This window comes from Aquarana catesbeiana, linkage group LG02, assembly GCF_042186555.1.
Source record: "Aquarana catesbeiana isolate 2022-GZ linkage group LG02, ASM4218655v1, whole genome shotgun sequence".
In the NCBI taxonomy this organism is placed as follows: Eukaryota; Metazoa; Chordata; class Amphibia; order Anura; family Ranidae; genus Aquarana; species Aquarana catesbeiana.
In genome coordinates this window covers 178,010,452-178,037,596 of record NC_133325.1, presented here as the reverse complement: position 1 = coordinate 178,037,596, position 27,145 = coordinate 178,010,452, and the positions used below count along the sequence as shown (strand labels likewise).

The following is a 27,145-nucleotide window of genomic DNA, read 5'->3' as shown; positions in this document are numbered from 1 at the left end:
GGTGACACACAATCTTACCAGCACTCACTATGTAGTTTGGGCAGTTCTCCGGCTCCATGTGACTATCTTTTTCCTCGTAAACCATAAAACTATATGCATAGCCTGTTGCCCTGTCACAGAGCTTATACATCTTGACCTCATATCTGGCAAGCTTGCTGGGAAGATACTGTTTGTGTTGATGAGTCCCTGATTAAGTTTTCTTGCCCCTTGTCATTCAGACAACTTGATTGGGAGAAAACAAGGCTACAAACTGTTGGTTAAAATGGTTTACGAGGGGCCGAATTTTGTGAAGCCGATCATATTCCGGGTCACCCCGAGGACGACAGAGTTCATTGTCGTTGAAGTGCATAAAATCACAAGATCTGCTCGTATGAAGCCCTGGTCATATAGGCAGAGAACACGGGCATATGGTGAATTGGGTCAGTGGACCAATATGACCGCAACTCACTTTTTTTAGTTATGCCCATGAGGAGGGATAGGCCCAGAAAGGTCCTAAATTCGGAGACTGTGATAGGTCTCCAATGTCTGCCAAGGGTCAACTGGGGATTAGCGGCGATGAATTGACCAGCATACAAATTGCTTTTGTCCACAATAGATCTATAGAGATCTTCCGTGAAAAACAGCGCATAAAAATCAAGTGACGTAAAGTCAACTGTTTCCACCTGAATTCCGGGCTGGCCAGTGAATGGGGAAAGTACGGGTGCTGCAGAAGTGGTGGGCTCCCAATTCGGATTGACAAATGCAGCAGGAAGGGCACTATGGGCTCGACAGGCCAGTCTTTGTCTTCTTGGTGGCTGTGGGACACTAGTTGTGCTAGCATCCTCACCAGCTTGAACTGCACTTATGGGACTCGCCTGGTTTGACTACGACCAGGGTGTACTAGGCCACTGGGGCTTGCCAGTTCACCAGAAGGATGAGCGGCACTAGTACTGGCTCTCTGCTCCATACAAGAGCCCTGTGGTTCTTGCACCTCAACAACAGCACAATGGGGTTGGGTATGCCTGACCTTGGCAGGGACCACTACTCCGTATCTGAATCTGACAGATGAGTAACTTTCTCTTCACTCTCATCTGTCATGCTCATAAACGTGTAGGCCTCTTCACTAGTGTACCTTCGATTGGACATTTACTGGTACAACTATTGAAACTCGAACGCTGCAGTTATGTGTTTTTTAAGTGACAGTAATCGATTAAAAGGTTTACCTGGAGAGCGATCAAGGGGTTAAACCTTTTATTAGGGGGTACCCTAGACCTAACGAGGCCTACTACCCTGTTGCCACGAAAATAAGCCCTAGTTAAAGTCCTTGTAGGTCTTATTTTCAGGGTAGGGCTTATTTTCGGGGGAAACAGGGTAGGGCTTATTTGGGGGGTAGGGCTTATATTGCAGCCATCACCGACAATCACGATAGGTCTTATTTTCGGGGAAACAGGGTACTAATTAGGCTAACAATTGCCCAGGGGGGACTTGGCAGGCAGGAGGGGCCAGAAGCGCTGGTGGGGGACCTGAGAAGAGGAGGATTGGGGCTGCTCTGTGTAAAAGCATTGCACAGAGCAGGTATGACATGTATGTTATTAAAAATAAATAAATAATTGCATTTAATATCACTTTAAGGAATTTGCACAACACCAGACTACGATAAGTGCAAATCTGTCTGCAGAAAACAGGGTACATATTGGAACTCTCTGGATCATTTTTAAATCTAACTACACTGGTGGAATTACTCATCACAAGTAGTACCCTTCAAGAGCATTCTGTTAACACTGCAATTGAAAGCAATATAACTCTGCATAGGATCACAAGATAAAAAAGCCTGGAGAATTGTCAGATGATGAATCTCTTTCTAACCCCCTTGAAGAATAAAATATACTGTTGCACAATAAATGCTATAATTTGACATTCAGTTACTTACTTCTAGACTGGTACTGCAGAGATGTATGGTCTTTGGGTGGCCATCTTCATTAGTAAGTAAACCACGAAAGCCTTAATTTTTTTTAATTGACTTACTAAAATGAACAAACTATACCCTTTGACACAGTAAGAATGGTATAATTTTATTTGGGGGGGTCAAACACTTTTGGACAAGCAATACAGATATTTCTACGGATAGATATACATATTTAACCCTTAATGGTTTAGACAGATCAAACAAAGCGACATTCTAACAGAAGCTTTTCAAATTGCACAGCTGGGGGGGGGGCAGTAGATATTGTTCTTCTTTAGGCTGAACTTCTTGCCTGTTAAGTTTCAAAGAAAATTATCCGGTTTTAAAGAAACCATGCCCTCCTCAAAACCTCATTGATTATGTCATTGAGAATGTAGAACTCACTGATTAGAAACATATAGCATGTGAAAACTGTCTTACTTGTTTCCATTATATAATAGTAACAATACATTGAAGTATATAAAAGTACCCTTTTACTCTTGAATGCACTCAATTATAAAAGTTTTTTAAAGCTAAAAATTGTAATAAAAAAAAATAATAATAAATTAGTTTAGGATTACATCCTTGATAAATTGGCTACTTCTGTGCTACAAAAATGCTTCTTTAAAGCTGAATACCAAAACTGACTATACTGCCCCCCTCCCCTTAAAGCAGGGGTCTCAAACTGGTGGCCCTCCAGCTGTTGCAGAACTACAATTCCGATGAGGCATTGCAAGGCTGATAGTTACAAGAAGGACTCCCATGGGCAGAGGCATGATGGGACTTGTAGTTCCGCAACAGCTGGAGGGCCGCCAGTTTGAGACCTCTGCCTTAAAGGCATAGTATAGTCCTATAAAATATCAGCAAATAAAAAAATGAAGACCGACAAAGCCAGTAAAACATACATCTTAAACATAGGAGTTAAAGGTTTACATTTGGGATTAAAACATTGCGAATACAGTTAAAAAGCTCAACATTTCTCTAAACATTGCCAATCTCTACAACTGTCAGCATTTTGAGGACTGGGCAATGCAATGATTTCAGCTCCTTACCGTTGCTCGGTGTACCTCCCACATTCACTCTCATCCCAAGGATTCATGGGAAATTTAGGCTGATTACAGTGAAAGAGAGGGAGAGAGAAAAGATATGATGCAATCACTGTTCTAAGAGATCCTCCCTGCCAGAAAAGATGATGCATTTTTTAAATTACAAAGCTGACTTCCTGAATATTCAATCAGTCATATCTCCTAAACGCACTAGAGGGCCCGCTGTGCGATGACCGAGCCGCTGCGCGTACCCGGCAGGCACTATGCCCGCCAGGCATCTCTAATTGTTCCTGAGAGAGACAGAACAGAGGTCTGTCAATGTAAACAGACGGATCTCCGTTCTGTCATGGGTAAGGAGACTAATCTGTTGTTCCTACAGCTTAGGAACAGCAATCTGTCTTCTCCCCCAGGCAATCCCATCCCCCCCCCAGTTAGAAACACTCCCTAGGACACAAATTTAACGCCTTGATCGCCCCCTAGTGTTAACCCCTTCCCTGCCAACAGTAATCAGTGGCTATTTTTAGAACTGATCGCTGTATAAATGTCAACGGTCCCAAAAATGTGTCAAAAGTGTCCAATCTGCCCGCTGCAATGTCGTAGTCCTGATAAAAATCGCTGATCACCGCCATTACTAGTAAAAAAAAAAACCTAATAATAAAAAATGGCATAAATAATTATTCCCTATTTTGTAGACGCTATAACTTTGCGCAAACCAATCAATATACACTTATTGCGATTTTTTACCAAAAATATGTAGAAGAATACATATCGATCTAGACTGAGGACGAAATTAGTTTTTTGTTTTTTTTAAATTTGGGATATTATAGCAAAAAGTAAAAAATATATATATATTTTTTCAAAATTGTCATTTGTTTTGTTTATAGAGCAAAAAATAAATACTGCAGAGGGGATCAAATACCACCAAAAGAAAGCTCTATTTGTGGGGAAAAAAGGATGTCAATTTTGTTTGGGTACAGCGTCGCATGACCGCGCAATTGTCAGTTAAAGCGACACAGTGCCGTATCGCAAAAAATGGCCTGGTCATTAAGGGGGCAAATCTTCCGGGGCTGAAGTGGTTAATGACACTTGTTTGACCAATTACTGTGTATGCATTTTTTTGTCACCTGTTTCTTCTCAGTTATATACATTTTTGTGTTGTTCACTGAGCAGATGGGATCATATTATCTAACTATATATGGACAATTGCGGTCTAAATATGATACAAACTACCATTAAACTGTGTTAATTTGTGGCTTTAGAAATAAAGGCAATGTTGTTAGATGAAGAGTATATTTGTGTTGTGTTAAACAATTTTATGGTTTGTCAAGGCGAGTTCCAGTCTGCCCGTTAACACTCTGACATGCTAAAGGATGTCAATCAAAGCAATATGATTATCTTTTCTTCCTGTTTCATTATTGTTCTGTTATTTTGTCCATGTACACTTTGTATATATTACCTAACGTTGCTAAATGAGCCCAGTGGTTGTGCTGGGGGGTGGTTACCCAACTCCTCAAACCTCCAATCTACCATCAGCACCACGTGGATAGTCGTGGTATTTAAAGAGGACCTGTTATGTTACAATATAAGCACTACCAATTCTAAATTGTTTTTAAAATTACAAGTTCAGAGGCATTCAACAACATCCTTGCTTCACTACTTTTCTAGTCATTGACCTGGAATAAATAGGCAACCTGAAAACTTGATCCAGGTCTGTGACTCAGCTGAGCAGTAAAACATAGATAGGAATGATTGCTCCAGAGTTTGCACCTTTAAAAACAAGCTGGAAATATCTATTCATGTTATGGCATGTCTTCACAGGAAGTGCAACCAAAGCAAAGTATTATGGGAATAAGGGAAAAACAGTTTGTAGGCATGGCGACATCTAGTGGTCATCTGCAATTATTACAAAATATTGCTTTATAAAATGCCTGTGCTTCAGGGTTCCATTTCACTTTCAGCTATGGCTGTCTACGTTAGATGAACTTTGATTATCAATCAGTGATCACATCTGCATGTACTCCTCAATATCCCCAGACTTCACTTTAGGAAAACAGCAAATAACATTTACTTAAACAAGGTTTAATTTGTTAAATCACTTGGTACCCAAAAGCTCTAGGAAAAGACTTTGATACCCCAGGAGATAAGTCCGTTTCATCGCTGTCTTCTTTGGCTGTGTTCACATGGGCATTTGGCTACAGTGCAAATTCGTGTGTCCGGATAGTTGTGGCTGCCGAGCCCATACAATAGGATTACATGCTGTTGACAGCCACAGCCAATTTGTTATTGTTCGCACACCCAGCGATTATCTGCAGTGATCATGGCTCAATGCACAAAGTCCAGGCACAGGAATCAGTAGGTTCTTGCAGCTGGGATTCACATTGCAGCTAAATAGCCATGTGAATGCAGCCTTAAGGTGAAAGATGCAACAGAACATCAGTAGGGTCTCAACTGTCCTTTGGATAGTGGCCGACAAGGCCTGAGCATACTGATCTCTCTGGCAGAGGTTGTTCTGGTATCCCACAATAGGAATGCTCTGTCAGCGCAGTAGAGCTAGAAGATTAGTGAATACATGGAGTGCAGAGGACAGGTGGAAGGGAAGGGCAACTGAAGGGTTGTGAACTCACCACAAAGGTAGCATTGATGCGTTGGAAAGATAGGGACACGCAGCTAAGCATCCTTGATGATCCCAAGGGCAAGAAAATCCCCTGGATGGAGGGAAGCAATGACAAACCTGGAATATTATATGCTTAATTTTTTTTGAATGCAGAAGTTGAGACCTTTCAGAGCCAGGATGAGGCAGGAGATGCCCCTTTGGCTTTGGGAACTGTGAACAGGTTTGATTATACATTTCTGAAACAGAACAGCAGGGCTGAGATTTTTGCCTTGATGGTACTCAAGGCCAGAGCCTGGCCTAGATCAGACTGAAGAAAGGACAGGAAGCCTCCCACAAAGTACTCCCATGGATGAAATTTCCTAACCTCGCACCACCTGAAGTAAGCCTTCCAGGTGCTGTGGTAGGCTGAGTAATTGGCTTCCTTGCCTTCAAGAGCATAGGGATGACCAAATCCAAAAGACCTCAGGACCTGGGCTCAAAGTTCATTTTGCACTCCTGTGACCCATTTTCAGCAGAGAGCGGGCTGAAGTCCGCTGTCTGCTGATGTCACAGAGTCAGTCGAGGTTCGGGCATCATCACAACCATAGTTAGGATCCACCCACATGCCTGGACCGGCCGCTCACGCCCCCTCAGCAGTCCAGCGCTCAAATGAGCGAGGAGAAGGCAGAGCAGAGAGCTGCTGATTGACAGTCAGCAGCTCTCTGCCGATCGTTTGGTTCACAGTGTTAGAAGCTCTGGGGGACTGATGCTGCATTCACCTAGGTAAGTATGAATCTAGAAACCATACTTCTCTTCCAAAACCACATTCTTCTGGGCCAGTTTGGTGCAATGAGGATCATCCTACAGTCCTTCATCTCAATCATGCAGAGCAAATGGTGAAGGAGCTGTATAGGAGTAAATCTGATGGAACTGATCCCAGAGTCACTACTGTGAGGGCCTGAGGATCCCTGGACCGGGTGACAAACCAGCCCAGTTTGCTGTAGACCCTGGACACCAGAAGATCCACATCCACTGTCCTCCACTTGTGGCAATTAGCTTGGAACACCTACGCCCCAGGGATCCAGATGCAGACAACTGAAGGAGGTCCATCTGCAAATTTTCTATACCAGGGAAGTGAATGGCAGGTAGAGCAGGAACATGCAGTTCTACATGTAGAATCAGGTCCACTTTCCTTTGAAAGGCATGATTTGGCCCTGGTGGCCAATGTAGGATTCTGACATGGCATCGTTTGAATTCTTGTCAGGTGACCTCGCAGCTGAGAAGTTCAGCATTGGAAAGACAACTGAGTTGCCTGCCTTCCATGACATTAATGAGAAGTCAAGTCCCCTTCACCGAGAAGGCATCCAGGTTTTCCCCCTAGCCCAACAGGCATGCATATGTCTTGGGAACTGTCCAAGTTTTTGGATGAAAATGGGGATTTACAGGTAAGAATCCCTGATAGATGTGAGGCACTGGGTTTGAATTTAAGGCCCCTTCCACACAGAGTCTGCCTGCTCAGCAGATAATCTGTCCACTGATCCCCGTTGAGCAGGCAGATGACTGGTCCATGTCCACTGCACTTATGCAAAGTAAACACAGACACAACTCGCATGAAAAACCTGACAGGTTGAGGCAATCGATCCACTGGTGTGAAAGGGGCCTAACGCTCAAATAAAATATGGCAGTAGCATTTGATTACTTAATTTCAGCTGCTCAATCAATACAAGGGCTGTAAGCTATAGGTTGAGGGCCACCCAAATTGAGGTTTCTGAGAAATTCAAAAGAGGGTCATCTCAAAAGTCAAATGTCCTTTATTGTTGATAAAGTAACAGGAAGAAAGCCTTTTCTTTGGTTCAGAAGTTAATAATTCTATATTATGTCAAAATACAGTGAAACCCTAGGCCTCCTTCCACTATCTCAGTGCTATAAAATACAGAACTAGAAGGCATAAATTGGGATAAAATCTTATGAACAAAGAACACAGAGGAGAGATGGGTTTGCTTTAAGAGCATATTAAATAAAGGCATTAGCCAATGCATCCCATTGGGTAATAAATTTAAAAGAGCGAACAAAAGTCCTGGATGGCTTAACTCCAATGTAAAAATGCATATAAAAGCAAAGGAGAAGGCCTTCAAAAAATACATGGTTGAGGGATCAGCATTCAGACTTTATAAAGAATGCAACAAGAAATGTAAGGGTGCAATAAGGACAGCTAAGATAGAACATAAAAGACACATAGCGGAGGAGAGCAAAAAAAAAAATCCCAAGAAATTCTTTAAGTATGTAAAAAGTAAAAAAGGGAGGACAGACCATATTGGCCCCATAAAGAATGAGTAAGGACATCTGGTTACAAAGGATCGGGACATAGAGAAGGTATTGAATTTATTCTTCTCCTCAGTCTTCACGAGGGAATCAGGGGGCTTCAGTAACCAAAACTGCAGTGTTTATCCTCATGACACATCACAGGAAGCACCTCCATGGTTAGCAGAGAACAGAATTAAAATTAGACTTGGATAACTTAACATTAATAAATCACTGGGACCAGATGGCTTGCACCCGAGGGTACTTAGTCAAGTAATTGCCAGACCATTGTTCCTAATTTTTACTGTCAGTCTACTGACTGGAATGGTACCAGCTGATTGGAGAAAAGCCAATGTAGCACCAATATTTAAAAAAGGCCCAAAATACATCCCTGGGAATTACAGACCAGTTAGCCTAACATCAATAGTATGTAAACTCTTGGAGGGGATGATAAGGGACTATATTAGGGCTGAAACAACTAATCGATTAATCGACAACTAATCGATTATGAAATTAATCGATTACTATTTTCATAATCGATTAATCGGCCAGTAACATAATAGGGTTAAAAAAAGAACTAAAATGAGCTCTTTATAGTACAAATAGAGCAAATAATCTCTACTGTAAATAAATTAAATAAATAAATACATTTAGTTGGTCTACCTGACCGTGGTTTGGTTTCAACAGAACCCCTCATTTTCCACTTCTTGATTAGAGTTTGAACACTGCTGATTGGCATTCTCAATTCCTTGGATATCTTTTTATATCCCTTTCCTGTTTTTTTTTACAGTTCAACTACCTTTTCCCGCAGATCCTTTGACAATTCGATTTTGACCCTACTAACAATTAGAAAATCGATCGAACGTTCTTAAAATGACATTTTTTGTCATTTGTCGGGGAAGACATTGTTTGTTTTTTTAAATAAAAAATAGATCTCTGAGTCTGATGATATTTACCAGATTCACCCTTTAATAGTATATACAGTATATATCTCTCCTCTAATAGTATATACAGTATATATCTCTCCTCTAATAGTATATACAGTATATCTCTCCTCTAATAGTATATACAGTATATCTCTCCTCTAATAGTATATACAGTATATCTCTCCTCTAATAGTATATACAGTATATCTCTCCTCTAATAGTATATACAGAATATCTCTTCTGTCTGTTATTCTCAGAGTGGATTAGATATTTTGCTCCCTAACCATATAGTTGGTTACTTATATTCACCACTGCATAGAGATATTTAAGAATAAATTGCCTTTTTTTAAAACTTTACATATTAACTAAATTATGCACCACACTTTTTTTTAAGGTTATTAACCGATTAATCGATTAATCAAAACAATAATCGGCCAACTAATCGATTATGACAATAATCGTTAGTTGCAGCCCTAGACTATATACAAGATTTTAGTAATGAGAACGGTATCATTAGCAGTAATCAGCATGGATTCATGAAGAATCATTCTTGCCAAACCAATCTATTAACCTTCTAAGAGGAGGTGAGTTACCATCTAGATAAAGGAAGGCCCGTAGGACGTGCTGTATCTGGACTTTGCAAAAGCATTTGACACAGTCCCCCATAAACGTTTACTGTACAAAATAAGGTCCGTTGGCATGGACCATAGGGTGAGTACATGGATCAAAAACTGGCTACAAGGGCGAGTTCAGAGGGTAGTGATAAATGGGGAGTACTTGGAATGGTCAGGGGTGGGTAGTGGGGTCCCCCAGGGTTCTGTGCTGGGACCAATCATGTTTAATTTGTTTATAAACAACCTGGAGGATGTGGTAAACAGATCAATCTCTGTATTTGCAGATGATACTAAGCTAAGCAGGGCAATAACTTCTCTGCAGGATGTGGAAACCTTGCAAAAAGATCTGAACTGATTAATGGGGCAGGCAACTACATGGCAAATGAGGTTCAATGTAGAAAAATTTAAAATAATGCCTTTGGGTGGCAAAAATATGAATGCAATCTATGCACTGGAGACGAGAACCTCTGGGGGAATGTAGGATGGAAAAGGACCTGGGGTCCTAGTAGATGATAGGCTCAGCAATGGCAAGCTGCTGCTAACAAAGCAAACAGAATATTGGCGTGCATTAAAAAGGGGATTAATTCCAGAGATAAAACAATAATTCTCCCACTCTACAAGACTTTGGTCTGACCCAGAACTGTCCACTATCTTCCCGATTGGCAATGACGGGATGGATCCAGTACCTACGCCTCGTCCGCTTCTCCTTCAATTAACACTGCTACAGCAGCTGTGACAACTGCCGCTGCAAAAAAACAGACAACATGACGACTACCAGACAACTAACAAAGAAGTAAAGAGAGAAAGGCATTACCTGTCACAGGAAAAGGAATTGTGTCACACCATGCGTTTTATCATTGGCAAGTCCCAATGGAAATCACAGGAATTGAGTTGCACAAGTGTGAACAGAGCCTTATACACAAAGTTAGTATTTGTGGCATTGTGTTGCTATGTGAAATAGGAAAAAAAGAGAATAAGAGAGACAGCATAAAAAAAAAACAAACAAAAAAAAAAAAAAAGTAAAAGCGTCCTATCCCTCCGTGCTCACATGCAGAAGTGAACGCAAATCACGCTAGCATATGTAAACGGTATTCGATACACATGTGAGGTATCGCCACAATTGTTAGAGCAAGAGCAAGAATTCTAGCGCTGGACCTCCTCTGTAACTCTAAACAAGTAACCCGTAAACATTTTAAAGCGTCGCCTATTGCAATATTTAAGTACAGTAGTTTGTCACCATTCCAGGAGCGTGCGCAATTTTAAAACATGACATGTTAGGTATCCATTTACTCGGCATAAAATCTTTCACATTATACAAAAAAAAATTGGGGCCAACTTTAGTTTTTTTTTTTTTTTTTTTTTAATTCATTAACCATTTCAATACAGGGCACTTTTGCACCTTCCCGCCCAGGCCAATCTCTATCAGAGACTCTCTACCTAGATCGGAGTAGCGGTGCGTCAGACTGACCCGCCGAAACGATCGCCGCGATGCGCACCCCCCAGGGGCGCGCAGCGGCTTGATATCCTGGCAACGTCATATGATGTCCGGTCAGGATATCGCAACCACTTTGCCGACATAATTTTGCTATACGGTGGGCGGCAAGTGGTTAAAGAGCATTTTTTTCCAAAAAATTGCATTTGAAAGACCGCTACGCAATTACAGTCTGACATAAAATACTGCAACCGCCATTTTATTCTCTAGGGTAGTTTTATAATTAAAATCTTTGGGGGTTCCAAGTAATTTTCTAGCAAATAAAAAAAAATACAGATTTTTGCTTGTAAACAAATGTCAGAAAAAGGCCTGGTCAGCAAGTGGTTAAAACGTCCATCACTCAAGAATACCAGCTTAAAAACAGGGCTTCCTGGGAGTGGGATTGAATATAGAGGGGATTGTCCCTGCAGCCTTTTTTTGACAGTGTCCAATCACCTGAAGGGCAGCTTCCTATAACCCAGGGAACTGCGAACTACCTGTCAACCGCTGACAGGTGACGGGAAGCTTGCAAACACGTCCCAGTGTTGCCGCCCTGGTCTTCTCCTGAGTTCTGCTCGGCTGGGGCGCAGGCACACGGGCACCAAATCCTAGGCTGCCCAGGAAGCCCTTGCATATGTGCGGGGGCAGGGAAAGCCTCCAAAATCGCTTGAGCAGGTTCTAGCTGTTCTCCGAGCACACCCAAGCTCTTGCTCTTCCGCGGTCATCCCCGCCAGCCCTCCTTTCCTGATCCAAGGGGCTTGTGGGTGATACCAGGTTGGAAGGTGAGAGAATTGCCAGCAGGACATGTAGGTTTTCAACTGCAACTTCCCTGCACCACTCTGCATGGGGAAAAACCAAAAAACTTCTGTGCTCTTCAAACACCCCAGCCCTATGCCCTCCTTACACCCACCCTCCCTGACACCCAGCCCACCTAATGCCCCAGCACCATGCCCCCCTGACCCCAGTGCTACCTACTACTGACCGCTGCACTACCTCCTACTGACCTCTGTACACTGCCCTACATACTTTTGACCCCTGTACACTTCCCTGCATCCTACTGACCTCTGTATGCTGCTCGACCTACTCCTTTACACCGACCATAAATCAGAGCAGGCTTGCTGCACCCCGGCAATCTTTGATCAATTCAATGTTGTCCAAGTGGATCTCCACCTCTCAAAAGTTTGCCAGGAGTGGGCCAACGGGTCCACCAATGTAGTGAAATTTGGCAGGCTAATCAGGAACTGGCTGAAAAGTTTCCCAAATCAACAAGCTTGGTCAGCCTATTAGGCTTACGGGCCCATTCACACTTAAACTACTTTCACACTGGGGCGGGCAGAGGTCTGCAGTAAAGCAGCACTATTTTTAGCGCAGCTTTACCGTTGTTTTAGCGGCGCTATTCGGCCGCTAGCTGGCAGTTTTAACCCCTGCTAGCGGGCGAAAAAGGGTTAAAACCGCCCCCAAAGCGCCGCTTTGCCAGCGCTACCCCATTGTTTTCAATGGGCAGGGGAGGTTTAGGAGCAGTGTATACACTGCTCCTACAGCATTGCAAAGATGCGGCTTGCAGGACTTTTTTTTACCGTCCTGCAAGTGCACCGCTCCCGTGTGAAAGCACTCGGGCTTTCACACTGGAGAGACAGGCTCTTTACAGGTGCTGTAGTGCCTGTAAAGTAGCCTAATGCATGTTCTGTGATGTGGCAAGCTCATAGAGACTTATCCAAAGCGACTTGAAGCTGTGATAGCCACAAAAGGTGGCTCTACAAAGTATTGACTTTAGGGGGGGGGGGGGGGGGTGAATAGTTATGCACATTGACTTTTTCTGTTATTTTGTCCTATTTGTTGTTTGCTTCACAATAAAAAAAAAACAAAAACAAACAAAAAAAAAAAACCACATCTTCAAAGTTGTGGGCATGTTCTGTAAATTAAATGATGCAAATCCTCAAACAATCCATGTTAATTCCAGGTTGTGAGGCAACAAAATACGAAAAATGCCAAGGGGGTGAATACTTTTGCAAGGCACTGTACTATGCATTGTGGTATGCAGCAAAAAAAAAAAAAAAAAAAAACCACACGCACACTAAATGGTGCATTGCCAATTTTCACTGCACTTTGTTGGGACTCATTAGCGAGTGTTTAAGGCACCACAACAGTGCATAGATTTGAATGAGCCCTTAAAGTATATGTAAAACGCAATTACTATAATCTCATAAGCGTTAACATAATTATACTAACAAGTAAAGTGGATTTAGAATACCACTCATGGATATCAAACATGCCAATGTATTTGAATCCTAAAAAGGAGAAAATGCCCTGCCTATAATTCATTGTTAATATTAGGATTTACCATGAAGTTCTATAAATGAATTCACTTGTTTCCACTCACATGGTTCGAGAACTCCACAGTGTACTGAGAGTGCCGGTTCACACTGATGCGCTGTGAATTTGTTCCGTTTTTTTTGTCCTGTGTGAGGTGCGATTTTACAGCGAAATTCAGGAGTTGGACATAGCTGCAATTGATGTTCTAGCCAATGGAATCATAATGTTTAAAAAAAAAAAAAAAAAGTGTTAACTTCCTGTGTACTTCCTGGTTTTTGTGGAGAGTAGTGTGGTGGAATTCGCACATATCTGAACCAACAATGCGATTCCAGAACAATTTACATTAATGTCTATGGAGACTAAATTCACAACGCAACGCTGTAAACTCGCACAAGATCCTTTTTTTTTTTAATCGCATCGCATTCGTAGAGGAATCGCAACGCATGTATGTGAACGACCGTCATTGAAAACAATGACTTTATGGATGACATGCGAATTTAGAATGTTTTTGACGCATCACATTCGTTATGAACTCACATCAGTGTGAACTGGCACTAAAGTACTTAAATTTGCAGGAAGCACATTATGCTTTAAATATATTGAGATTCTTAAACAGTCCTTCAGGTGTTTTGTTTTGGAAGTATACAATGACAAAAAATAAAATCAAACAAAAAAACTCATCTCACGCACCACTCACTTTTATTTTCTGTTTTATTATATTTCAGCTGCTAAAGGGCACACTACATCACATGTGCAACAACATATATCTCTAAATATTTTTTTTTTTGTTTGTTTTCATTTCTTAAAAACGAGATTGGTCCTAAAAATATAGAAAGAAATAAATTTAAATTCACAGAAAAAACTGTACATATATCAAAAGTCACTATAACACAGTTTGGTTACATATATATAAAAATAACATAGGAGACGGTGAGAGGCATTGGAGATAATTCTAGTGCAAACTGAAGTATCTATGAGCTGCGGTACTGACACAAGAAAAGTAGCCATGATACAGGTCACAGATTCTTAGTGCTACCACAGAACTACCCCTAGCTACTCTCATTCAGTGTAGCAAAGACTAAACCTGTGTTTTTCATGTCCTGTCATATGCAGTTTAGGATAATTCTGCAATACATCTACTACTGGTTTAGGATTGATATCTTTCATGGAAGCAACTTATGTCTAGAATTGGAAAGAAACAGCACATTATAAACAATGCTCATTGGGGCAAGAGACTTATAACTCACTGCACTGAAACACCGAGGCCTCTGTCTAAAAATGCGATGTCTTTACAGTCCATTTACTATTAAGGAATAACAAAAACAATTAGAAACTTGTGTGTCATGGTAAATAATTACATGTAAAAACTGTAATATACACACACACACACACATTACAATATTTTAAAGGAAAAGTTTACTTTCTAACTTAAATCCACTCGCCCACCCCTTCCAGCTACGCTAACCGAAAACTTGCCCCATTCAGATGTCTACCTACTTACTGTAGCAGCCTACCCTTATTGCCACAACTGGCCCAAAATCTTTACTCCAGCACTTTTGCAGTTCGTCCCCGTTGACATGAATTGGGCCATATTGCTATACTAAAGATGCTAGAAGACTAGCTCCAGGTAAGTTTATGGGGACTCCTGGTAAAGGCACAGCCAGCCCTGCAGATGAGGAGTAAACGCTGGAGAAGGCAGTTACTGTCAGATATAGGTAAGTGAGCACCTGGATGGGAGTAACTAGTTTAGATTATGTTAGGGGGCTAGGGTGGGCGGGCTTACAGGTTTTAGTTAAGGGCCGTACACACGGCCAAATATCGGGCAGCATCAGCTGGTTCAGTAGAAACGTGTCCGTGTGTTTGACAGAAGTTGACCGAAAAAAAAGTCTGCTGATTTTTTTTTTTCCGTTCAGCTCACTGGGTTGAACCAAAAAAAAAAAAAAAAAAAAACGCAACACACTGCTAGTGGGTACTAGGCTTTAGAAAGTGAACTAGTCCTTTAAAGCAGTATTAAACCCCCCCCCCCCCCCAAACAAAACATTTAATATATTGCAGCTTACCAATTCTTTAATGCAATGGCTGCATTTATGTCTTTTTTTAGGCCTATTTTCCTTTATTTTCACCTGGTGGGCTCTCCAGTAAGTTTATGGTTTTTCAACAGAACAAGCTCTCCTACAATATCAGTTACAGGGTTGAGACAAACCATTGAACACCAACATGGGTGCTTATAATGATCAGCTTTTATGTAAAGCTTTTATCCAAAAAGGAAAAAAAAAAAAAAAAAACACTTTCTGTAACTGCCTATAAAGTGTTAGCTGGAGTTTGGCTTCAATTTGTCAATGTATGCAAATCTGCTAATACATCTAACACATCCCTCCCCTCAGACTGACAATGCTGCTGTTCAAAGGTGCCTCCATGCTCCTTTATCCAGACTGTGGGCACACCAATACAGGAGGTGTGTTACTGGCCAGATCACCAGGTGAAAACAATCTGGAAATAAAAACCTAAAAAAGAAAAAAAAACGAAGGCATCCACCACGTCTAATGACTGGTAAGCTGCAAAATATTATATTTTTGGTTTGGGGTTTAATACCGCTTTAAAAAGGTAAGCCAGTTTAAACCAGCAACTCAAATCAAGGATTAAAAAAAAAAAAAAAAGCATAAGCAAAAATTTACCTTCAGTGAAAACAGCACATCAAAGAGATAAAGGCAGATGAAGTTATATGCAAATCCTGATTTTCCTGTAAAAGTTGAGCTTACCCAGCCTCACTTCACTTACCCATTGGTCAGTGAAGCTGGCCATGTCATTAAAGGATCAGAGAAGCAAAGCTTGTCCCTTATGGTACAGGTCAAGATTTACATAGTATATCAACAGCTGAATTTATGATAGTTTTGACATCTGATTTTCACTGAAGGCAGCCTCTGCTTATGCATTTTACCATTTTATTCTCAGTTTGAATTGCCCAAGTATGTGACAGGTTTAACTTTAAGCATCTGTTTAATTGATTTTACACTGGAAAAAGTAGCCAGTCAAGGAACATGTAGTATGATCACTTAAAGGAATAATTATGTTATACAGAGATAAAAGCATAATGCTGCGTACACGCGATCGGAATTTAGACCCGCAAAAAGACCGATGAGAGTTTTTTGTCGGAAAATGCTACCATGTGTTATGCTCCATCAGACTTTTGCTGGCCGAATTCCAGCCAGGAGGCAAGCTTGAGCGGAATCCTGTAGGAGAAGCAGTCATATATTTTTCCAACGAGAAGTCCGATCGTGTGCACGTGGCATTAGGCTAGTTTCAAAAGTAAAAGTAAATGTGTCTCATGCACCAAGACCTAATTGCTAAGTTACAAATACCTGTAGGCCTACAAAGTTTTATATATTCCTTAACTTGATCATACCCCTTGCACCTGAACCAGCTTCTATTCCAAAGTTTGATGCTGGTCTTGAAACTATAAATAAAAGGCAAACTTTTTTTTTTTTTAGTTTGGATGGAAGGATTAGAACACCTGGAAGGTTTTAATTGCTGTCTGGACCCCGTTAGGAAGATCCACCCTCTTTGTCCCGTTTACCAAATAATCAGTGAATGTGAAAGTAAAGGAAAACTCCAAATTTTGAATTGCCCCCAGAACAATAGTGGGGATATTTTCCAAAGGGGATGCTAGTTCTGATGAGAACCAGAAATTCCCTCACTTTGGAGGGATTTTCTCTTACTTCCTGTTAGGACTATGGGGCAGGAAGTGAAGGAAAATTTACCCAATGAAAACCAATGGCAAGATAAACCTTACAGGAGTGCCAACCTTCCCTTACTCTATCCAAAATGTAAAAAAAAAAAAAGTTTTTAACTTTAGTTCTACTTTAAAAAGGTATAGTAGGAGGCAGGTTAAGCCAAATTCATTGCGTCTCACAAAATACATAATTTAGAAGGGATCTTACAGACATATACTATAGAGGACACTTGATCTACAACATTAAAATCCCAAATCTGTTTTACAATATAAGTTAGTTAACAGGAGGCTAAAACTTTCTGTATAGAGATAAATGCGTGTTACCCTCAGGTAACCAGATTTATGAATAAAAACACAGTACTTCATACAACTTGGGTTGTAAAAAGCTTATCTGCTTTAAAACAGTGGGCAAGGGTTTTCATTTCCATGTGCCAAACATTAAAAAAATACCCAGAGAAACCAGGCAGATGGTGACCTCAAATATTGCAACAAAAATATAAAAACGATATTGTGTAACAAAAGTTTCTAACAATAGTTAACAAAAATGATACAGCACTGTCACTTAGATAAAATAAATATTTCTGCATCTTATAAAGTCAATTAAAGAGTCTGATTATCTACTGCTCAATAGTAAAATAAAAAAGAATAATCAGCTTCCCAAATATAAAAATATTAATTTTTTGTTTTTACTTGCTGTGGTGCCAGGTTACTTTAGTGCTTACCTAGTTCTGCCTTGGACTGAAATGGTTATTCGCGTGTTCTGAAATTCCTATGAGTCTTTTGAGTCCATTAGGTCTCTTAATATGATAAAAATCCAGTGTAAGATTTTATTACTTTGCTATGTATTTACAAAACCGGGGGACATCAGGTCACTGTGTTGTGTGCTAGAACACAGTGCTTATTGCTTAACAATGCAACAGGCTTGCTGCACATCTAATATTGCTTTAAGTAACTGCTCTGCCCCAGTGGAACAAGGGCTGGGCTTAGGAAGGCATGCTGTAGCTCTAGTCTACACAGCAAATTTGCACAGTACAGGGAAAACCGACTTATCTCAACTTTATCTATTCAGCAAGGGATGTTCTGTCACAAGGCTTAATACATTGATTTTGGGTACAGTTCTGTCTGCAAAGACACGCTGACCTCTAAAGTGCAAGAACAGGTACACCAGACTAGTGTGGGCAGTAAAATGAAACTACAGTAGCATCTTGTGAAAGAACTAAAGACAGAAGTTTGTTAGGCAGAACTAGGACCAAAGCAGAGTAATGGAATGTGCTGGCACCAGTGGTTCCATGATAAGATAAATGGTACGCTAGAATGCACTTCATAGTAAAATGACAATGGAGAAATAGTAGGCTTCCAAAATAAAAACACATTTAGAGACTACTAACTCAAAGCACAATATGCTTTGTTCATGCTTGTCTGTACTTTCACATCGGCCACGGCTATGTACTCCTTGTATACATTTTGCTGCAAAAAAAAATTATTTATATATATATATATATATATATATATATATATATATATATATATATATATATATATATATATATATATATATATATATATATATATATATATATATAACCAAATTAATGCAAACACCAACTGATCCCTACAGCAGTAGAGCATACAAGTAGGTGTACACAGTGCAGACAATTCCATTAAAAAGGAACATACTAGAAGTAAAGGGAGGACAAATCCCTCCAGTGTACACAAGAACTCTGAGCAGCAGACACGGGTTGGTTATGAAAAACAGTCACAAGAAATGGAAACTCTGGCATGATGGAAACCTTTGAATGCTGGAAGCTGCCAGCCAAACTGGAGAATAAGTAGCATTCGACTTGGTCCTGATCACATTCTAAATATACACTTCTTAGAACAAACATTGAGGGCATGATATTAAATACCAGAAGCAAATGGCTTGTACATCAAGGGCTGTGATAAATACATTTATAATATACATAAAAACAAAAGATGCCACATCAATTCTCCACCACTTCATCAGTAATCAAGTTAAAATGGTAGCGAGTGTCCTCTGGGAACCCTGTAGTGCTTAAGGCCTATAAAAGTAAAAGTAAGAGGTACAATGCAGGTTACATGGTACCTCTTAGCCTAAAAACAAGGAAAGGGAAACAAAAGGATAAGGAAGCCAATGGCATGGAGGAGGTAGTGCCAAAGAATGAGGACAAAATAATGGTTTGCACAACAAACAGCGATAACTGAGGAAGCAGCACACTGAACAAGGGGTGACAGCTGACAAGTCCTGCCCAGGACATAATGGGATGCTGTTTGTCAGGGCTAGTCCCCAGATTACTGGCCATATAATACACATCTGTAGAGAAGCTGTAGAGCAGATATCTCATCTATGGTCCTACAAATAATGCACAAATTCACTATTGCTATTAAATACATCCTGTTGAATTTGAACAATCATAGCAGGAAAAGTGTGGGCTTAGGTGTGTAAGTGGGAAATGTTCATGTGACAATTATGTACAAGTGACTAGAATGTAGTTCTTTAAAAACTGAAAATGTGCCCATCTGTATTGTTAAATTATGTATAAATATATGCATTAAGCACATTATGTCCATAACATATAAAGAATGGAAAACATGCACTTTTCAATTGCATTTTGAAAGTTCAGTAGGTATGAAACATGTCTGCATACATGCCAATGAGGACACACTAGGCACATTATCAGAAATGGGTTATGTTTGGTCTGATGCAGAGAAGGTACTGTACAAAGGAATGGAGGTGAACACGCTGATCATCTGATTGGCCAGCCAGTCTAAGATACAGAGGAGTTTAGACTGACCTTGCAAAAGGTCAAAAGACATAGCTGTTAAAGAACAAAAGGGATTCAGACCCGCTGGATAAACTAGGTTAGACAGAAGGGGGTGCTGGATAATGAGAAACCCCTGTGCTGCCAATATTTCCATTCAAAGTGGAGTGCAGGACCTTGAAAGATAACAGACAACAGAAGAGCTGAACCCGTTTTCATTGTTGCAGAGATGCAGGAATAATGTCAATTTAGGAAGCTGGGGAGTGGCCTCAAAGGAAATTGTTTTCACGTTCTTGACTAAACTCCTCCCAGCGGCTTTCATAGAACTTCTTCAGGACTAAACCAGCCTTCCCTACATCAGACTCATCTTCATTAAACAGTTGGCAGTTGCTGAAGACAAGTTCCGCATCTTCTGCAAATTCCACACAACTGGAATACCTGTCAGACAGAGAAAAGTACAGCTAAGTGCCAATTCAATCACATCTAATATTTTAGCAAGGGCAGATAAATCTACAAATGCATAACTCGACAATAGAGAAATTATTTATAAAATGGGATGATGCCATATTAGCTCATTAATCCTCACCACTCTCAGGCTCTCTCACCCACCCTTTATAAAACTTTTATAATTCACTGTTGGATTATTTTATTTAATGTTACACTGGGGACACTACAGTAAGAGAGGACCAATTTTTTCAAAAGTGTATATCCTGGTACTGCAGTAGGAATATTCCTTTGCAAGAGTCCCAGAAAATAAAAAGCATATAAAAGACATAACCACTACCCATATCTTAAATGTCAACTTTGAATGGACTGACCAACATGTATCGAAACACTAAAATGTAATATAGCAGCTTACAAGCCTTTAGAAAAGTGGTTTACTGTTTTTTTCACCCGGTGATTCTGCCAATTCTGCTAGGACTTGCTGTCCTAGGGTGACAACACTCTCTGACACTTGATTTATTGGCAGGATTAAAAAGTATTGTGCTATACTTGCTGAAAAATTTTTACTCTGTGCAAACACATTGTCTTTTACTAGAGATACACAAGTCAATTCACAAATTAGATAAAAATCAGTGAATTACAGAATTTCTTTAAAGATGCCTAAATATATTAATACAAACTTCCCTATTCTGCAGAGAATCGTACACATCATGAATTACAATTTTCTAAGTAGCTGAACTTCACAATTCTCTGTAGATGTAGATCAGACTAATCTATGTTGAATCAGCAGAATCACAAAGATCTGCCTGATACACAGAGGAGATTTGTATGGTCCAGGCACTTTTATGTGGAGACTATAGGATTCTTTTTATATGGGACAAATCTGCATAAACATAATATTAAAAAAGGAGAAAAAATATATAGTGCTTCTTACAATTACAAAAGCTCCTTAATTCACCCATTCCTGGGAAAGTTCCCGGTTTACTATATCCAGTGAGAAATTCCCAAAACTGAATTGTATGGCCAGTCCCACAAACTTACCTTCCGTTCAACAACTTGTTCCGCATGGTAGAGAAGTCCATAGGGTTTTTGATGATTTTTCTGTAGCCAGGCACAAGCCGTGGGTTCACGGGCTCCAGAAAGGGCCATGCATCATCATGTGACTCCATCTCCATTAAAATGATTCTGAAATACAAAAGACATTCAGCGTTATTCACCTGTCCACGCTCTATTTACCTCAAGGGTTTTATGCCTGAAGGAGACCCATACATACCCTGTGTTTTCATATACCTATTTGTTTGTGCTGGATAATCCTGGCAAAAATCTAGTGCTGTCCTGAACAATGTTATTTCAAACAATGTCATCAGAAAGTGTGCTAGGACTACAGAGCCCCTTTCCCCTGGTTTTATAAATATGAGGAGATGGAGAGGTATTTTGTAGTACTAATACGACTCCTGTCCTAGAGTAACAATGCTGCCCCTAAATACATATAGTACAGTCAACACTGTCAGCCTAGGACAGGAATCGGGTTACTGGCAGGATCATCAGATGCAAATAAAAAAAAAAAACTAAAGCAGCCACCACATTTAAGGACTGGTAATAGAATACATTTTTTCCCTGGGTTTAAAACTGTTTTTTTTTAAATTAAATGTTCCAATTACTTTGTAAGAGTAAGGAACAAACTAGCACTGTGCATACAGTGAGGTGAAAAAGTATTTGATCTCCTGCTGATTTTGTATGTTTGCCCACTGACAAAGAAATGATCAGTCTATAATTTTAAATGGTAGATTTATTTTAACAGTGAGAGACACAACAAAAGAAAATCCAGAAAAAACATTTCAAAAAAGTTATAAATGGATTTGCATTTTAACCACTTCAGCCCCGGAAGCTGCTCAATGACCAGGCCATTTTTTGCGATACGGCACTACGTCGCTTTAACTGACAATTGCGCGGTCATGCGACGTTGTACCCAAACAAAATTGATCACCTTTTTTTCCCACAAATAGAGCTTTCTTTTGGTGTGGCATTTGATCATCTTTGCGGTTTTTATTTTTTGTGCTATCAAAAAAAAAAAAAAAAAAAAAAAAAAAAAAAAAGGGCGACAATTTTGAAAAAAACCCACAATATTTTGTACTTTTTGCTATAATAACCAACCCCCTTTTTTTTTTTTTTAAAGCAATTTTTTTTCTCAGTTTAGGCCGATATGTATTCTTCTACATATTTTTGGGGAAAAAAAAAAAAAAAAAAAAAAAAAAAAAAAAAAAAAAAAAAAAAAAATCGCAATAAGCGTATATATTGATTTGCGCAAAAGTTATAGCGTCTACAAAATAGGGGATAGATTTACGGCATTTTTATTTATTTATTTTTTTACTAGTAATGGCGACGATCTGTGATTTTTATCAGGACTGCGACATTATGGCAGACACATTGGACACTTTTTTGGGACGATTGACAATTATACAGCGATCAGTGCAATAAAAATGCACCATTACTGTATAAAGGTCACTGGCAGGGAAGGGGTTAACACTTCAAGGGGTTAACTGTGTTCACTGACTGTGTGTTTTAACTGTAGGGGGAGGGGACTATAGGAGATGACAGATCGTGGTTCCTAGCTATTAGGAACTCTCGATCTGCATCTCCTCCAAGAACAGAACAGGGATTTGTGTGTTTACACACACACACAGGTTCCTATTCGCCCTCTCGTGCCCACAATTGCTCGTGGCCGGCAGTCATCGCGGAGGTGCGCGCCTGCTATCCCGCTTAAAGGAGCCGATGTACAGCTACGATGGCTCGCGGGATCGGTGCTAAACAGCCGCAGTATAATGATGGAGGCTGGTCGGCAATTGGTTAATGAGTTAAATAAGTATGAGATCCCTTCGCAAAACTTGGTGGCAAAACCCTTGTTGGCGATCACAGAGGTCAGATGTTTCTTGTAGTTGGCCACCAGGTTTGCACACATTGCAGGAGGGATTTTGTTCCACTCCCCTTGGAAGATCCTCTCCAAGTCATTAAGATTTTGAGGCTGACGTTTGGCAACTCAAAATTTCAGCTCCCTCCACGTATATTTTCTATGGGATTACGGTCTGGAGACTGGCTAAGCCACTCCAGGACCTTAATGTGCCACGCCATTGTTGCCTTAGCCGTGTGTTTTGAGTAATTGTCATGCTGGAATACCCATCCACGAACTATTTTCAATGCCCTTGCTGAGGGAAGGAGGTTCTTACCCAAGATTTGATGGCACATGGCCCAATCCAACGTCCCTTTGATGCGGGGAAGTTGTCATGTTCCCTTAGCAGAAAAACACCCCCAAAGCATAATGTTCCCACCTCCGTGTTTGGAGGAGGAGGAAGAATGCTGCCTTTGACTCCAAGAACACCATCCCCACCATCAAACACAGTGAGTCGAGAAAGCTTGATTTTGGTCTCATCTGACCACAACACTTTCACCCAGTTGTCCTCTGAACCATTCAGATGTTCATTAGCAAACTTTAGACAGACCTGTACATGTGCTTTCTTGAGCAGGGGGACCTTGCGGGCGCTGCAGGATTTCAGTCTTTCACAGCGTAGTGTTTTTCCAATCGTTTTCTTGGTGACTATGGTCCCAGCTGTCTTGAGATCATTGACAAGTTTCCCCCCCGTGTAGTTCTGGGCCGATTCCTCACCGTTCTCACGATCATTGAAATGCCACGAGGTGAGACCTTGCATGGAGCCCCAGACCAAGGGAGATTGACAGTTATTTTGTGTTTGTTCCATTTGCGAATAATCGCACCAACTGCTGTCACCCTCTCACCAAGCTGCTTGGCGATGGTCTAGTAGCCCATTCCAGCCTTGTGTAGGTCTGCAATCTTGTCCCTGACATCCTTGGACAGCTCTTTGGTCTTGGCCATGGTGGAGAGATTAGAATCTGATTGCTTCTGTGGACAGGTGTCTTGTATACAGGTAACAAGCTGAGATTAGGAGCACTACTCCCCCTTTAAAAGAGTGCTCCTAATCTCAGCTCATTACCTGTATAGAAGACACCTGGGAGCCAGAAATCTTCCTGATTGATAGGGGATCAAATACTTATTTCACTCATTAAAATGCAAATCAATTCATAACTTTTTTGAAATGGGTTTTTCTGGATTTTTTTTTTTTGTTATTCTGTCTCTCACTGTTAAAATAAACCTACTATTGAAATTATAGATTGATCATTTGTCAGTGGGAAATGAACAAAATCAGCAGGGGATCAAATACTATTTTCCCCCTCACTGTAGGAGTTTATTTTATCCTTTTAAATCTTCTCTTTTGTCACAATAGTGGTACGTGTACTCAAAACATTTGCTCGGGTCAGAACCTCTTTTCTCCCTATATAGATCAAGGAGTAAGCATGGGCAGCTAAAAAGCAGATTGAAGCACCTTGCCATCAGGTTAGAAGGTGGTCAAGACCTGTGATGAAACTCTGCACCAATCAACTGATCTCAATGAAAGGTTCACGCAAGAACAAATGCTGCATTTGCCTACACATGTGTTAGACCACTCATATGCATATTTAAAATGGAGCCATCTAGACTGTTGAACTTGCCAGAAAGATTTTCATTACGGTCGGTGCTGTTTTACCCAAACATTTTAAAATGTCAAAATGCACATTTGTTTTGCGGGCCAATACAAATGCACTGAAAACATGACAAGCAACTAACATAACAGATAAACTGTAAAGAACATAATAAACAGGTCACTTACTCGCAGAAGGTTAAATCAGGACTCTGGCTTCTTGTTCCAATTTTCCGTTTCTTCACAAGTGAGCTCTCTGCTGGGGACTGCGGTGTGGCAGGTGTTTCTCTTCGACGTGACTGCTTTATAGGACTGTCATCTTGATAACGCTGCACACTCTTTTTGATCCGGCGTGAAGAACCACTGGGTTTCAGATACTCACTTTCACTTTGCTGAAGAAAGAAGTGCACAGCAAATAAGACATCGGGATTGCTTGATAAAAATGAACTCCTACTAAGAAACTCTATAGGCAAATGCAATGGACACTGCCTCTGAATAAAAAGGTGCAGTCAGCCCTTTTAGCTGTGTATTCCTTACAGGACATAGCTTAAAAACTACTATTCCAGCAAGTCAATTCCATTTCACTTTCTCAAACATTTCTGAACTATGCTGCCCAGCAAGTACCCAAAACACAATATTTACAGAATAGCAGATATACAGAACTACCAGCATGTACAATCCTGCCGAAATAATAATAAAAAAAAAGCAAAAAAAAAAAAAAAAAAAAAAACACCTGAACCAGCTGAGCCCCAGATGCTGGTCTTAAAAAAGGTGATGGAATCACACTTGATTGTTTTCTTCATGGCTTTGCAGGTATTGAGAGGCGTAATGCTAGAACCACCAGCAGTCAGTAACAGCTACATTGCAGCACAAGAGCAGAGCGATAAGAGAAATAAGATTTCTGTATTCACTGTAAAATTATTTTGTTGGCGTCCATTGGTGGACACAGGAAGGCTTTAACCTATGCATTATATTGCTGCCTAAAAGAGGACTGGACACTGGTAAAACAAAACCTGTAGGCTAACCCAGGATAACCCCTCCCGCTACCAGCTGCCCCCATGTTGAGGAAAAGCCGTACCAAAAGCATGACCATAAACCATAAACACGGAGGGGTGGGACCTGTGTCCCTCAATGCACTCCAAGAAAAGGATTTTAGTGTTAGTATAAAAATCTTGTTTTCTTTACATTGAGGGACACAAAAAGAAAACAAAGGATAGATTCACACCATGGAACTGCACAGTGCAGTCCCACTGTACCCCCACCGCGAGACAAGGCAAAATGCGCTGTGCACAAAATAAAAAAGTAAAAAAAATACTGTGTGCAGCACTTTTATTCCACTGCAGCGCAGTCACTGCATGCCAGCCGACAGATTTTACGAAATATCACAATGTGTGACAAACCAACAAATCTAGTTGGAAAAAAAAAAAAAAGTGAACAGTGTGATGGGTTGGGATCAACGCTACCTTCACCTCAACTGATGCATTGAAATGCAGAGGCTGGTGTAAATGTACCCCAAAGCTGGGTACACACGCTTCTTTTGTGTTCACCAGATGAGCTGATTGAATAAAAATAAATAAAAATAAAAAAAACAAAAAAGGGAACTGATCCCCCTATCCACACGAGCGAGGCGATTGGAGGATACCTTTCCCTGCTGATGTTGGCACTTAATCCCACAGCTTCCCCATTCATGTGAAACATCCATTGGGAATGGGTATTAAAGGTGCCCAAGGACCTAAATTACTGAGTTAGGTCCCGACATTTGACCTAAAAATACAGGAGCTAATGTCACTTGATTACCACACAATGAAAGGAATGCCATATTCATATAAATATATAGCCTGCATAAATGCACATACCTGAGCCACACAGTTGGGACAAAACCAATCTCCTTCTGGAATTTCTGTCATTGGAGGTCGATGGCAGTAAGAGTGACAGCCACGATCACAGCTGTCACAAAGCAACAAACAATCGTCGTTGTCTCCCTTCCGACAATATATGCAAGTCTAACAATGAAAGACACAATTAACGTTAAACACTTGCTTACCAGGCCAATTCTGACATTTCTTTCCTACATGTAAAAATCATTTTTTTTGCTAAAAAATTACACAGAACCCCCAAACATTATATATATATATATATATATATATATATATATATATATATATATATATATATATATATATATATATATATATATATATATATATATATATATACACACACAGGGGGTCCCCGACTTACGAACATCCGACTTACGAACGACCCCTACTTACGAACGGGGCCCGAGTGACGTCACCGCGGCCTTGTCTGGCCTAGTGAAGCCTCCAGGATCCCCGGTCTTTCCTACGAGTGCTGGCCCGCGGAGGTGCACCACGGCCGGCCTGCCTGGACACACCATCTATCTATCTCCCTGCTGTGCCATCAGGTGAGCAGCCCGGCAGTACTGTAATATGCTTAATATGCAGTGTACTGTACCT

At 40.5% G+C, this 27,145-nt stretch overlaps 1 protein-coding gene across 2 annotated transcripts in view; it reads right to left on the bottom strand.

Annotated features, from left to right (window-relative positions):
* Positions 1-13,878: 13,878 nt before the first annotated feature.
* BAZ2A (bromodomain adjacent to zinc finger domain 2A) overlaps positions 13,879-27,145 on the bottom strand; it is a 164,923-nt gene continuing 151,656 nt past the window's right edge. For both annotated transcript variants that reach the window (XM_073613917.1, XM_073613916.1), the window contains exons 26-29: positions 26,525-26,671; positions 24,858-25,060; positions 21,181-21,324; positions 13,879-20,133 (exon numbers count right to left, since the gene is read on the bottom strand). In XM_073613917.1, the coding sequence (XP_073470018.1) occupies positions 19,965-20,133; positions 21,181-21,324; positions 24,858-25,060; positions 26,525-26,671 (663 nt within the window). In that variant the 3' untranslated portion in view covers positions 13,879-19,964. The remainder of the gene's footprint in view (positions 20,134-21,180; positions 21,325-24,857; positions 25,061-26,524; positions 26,672-27,145) is intronic.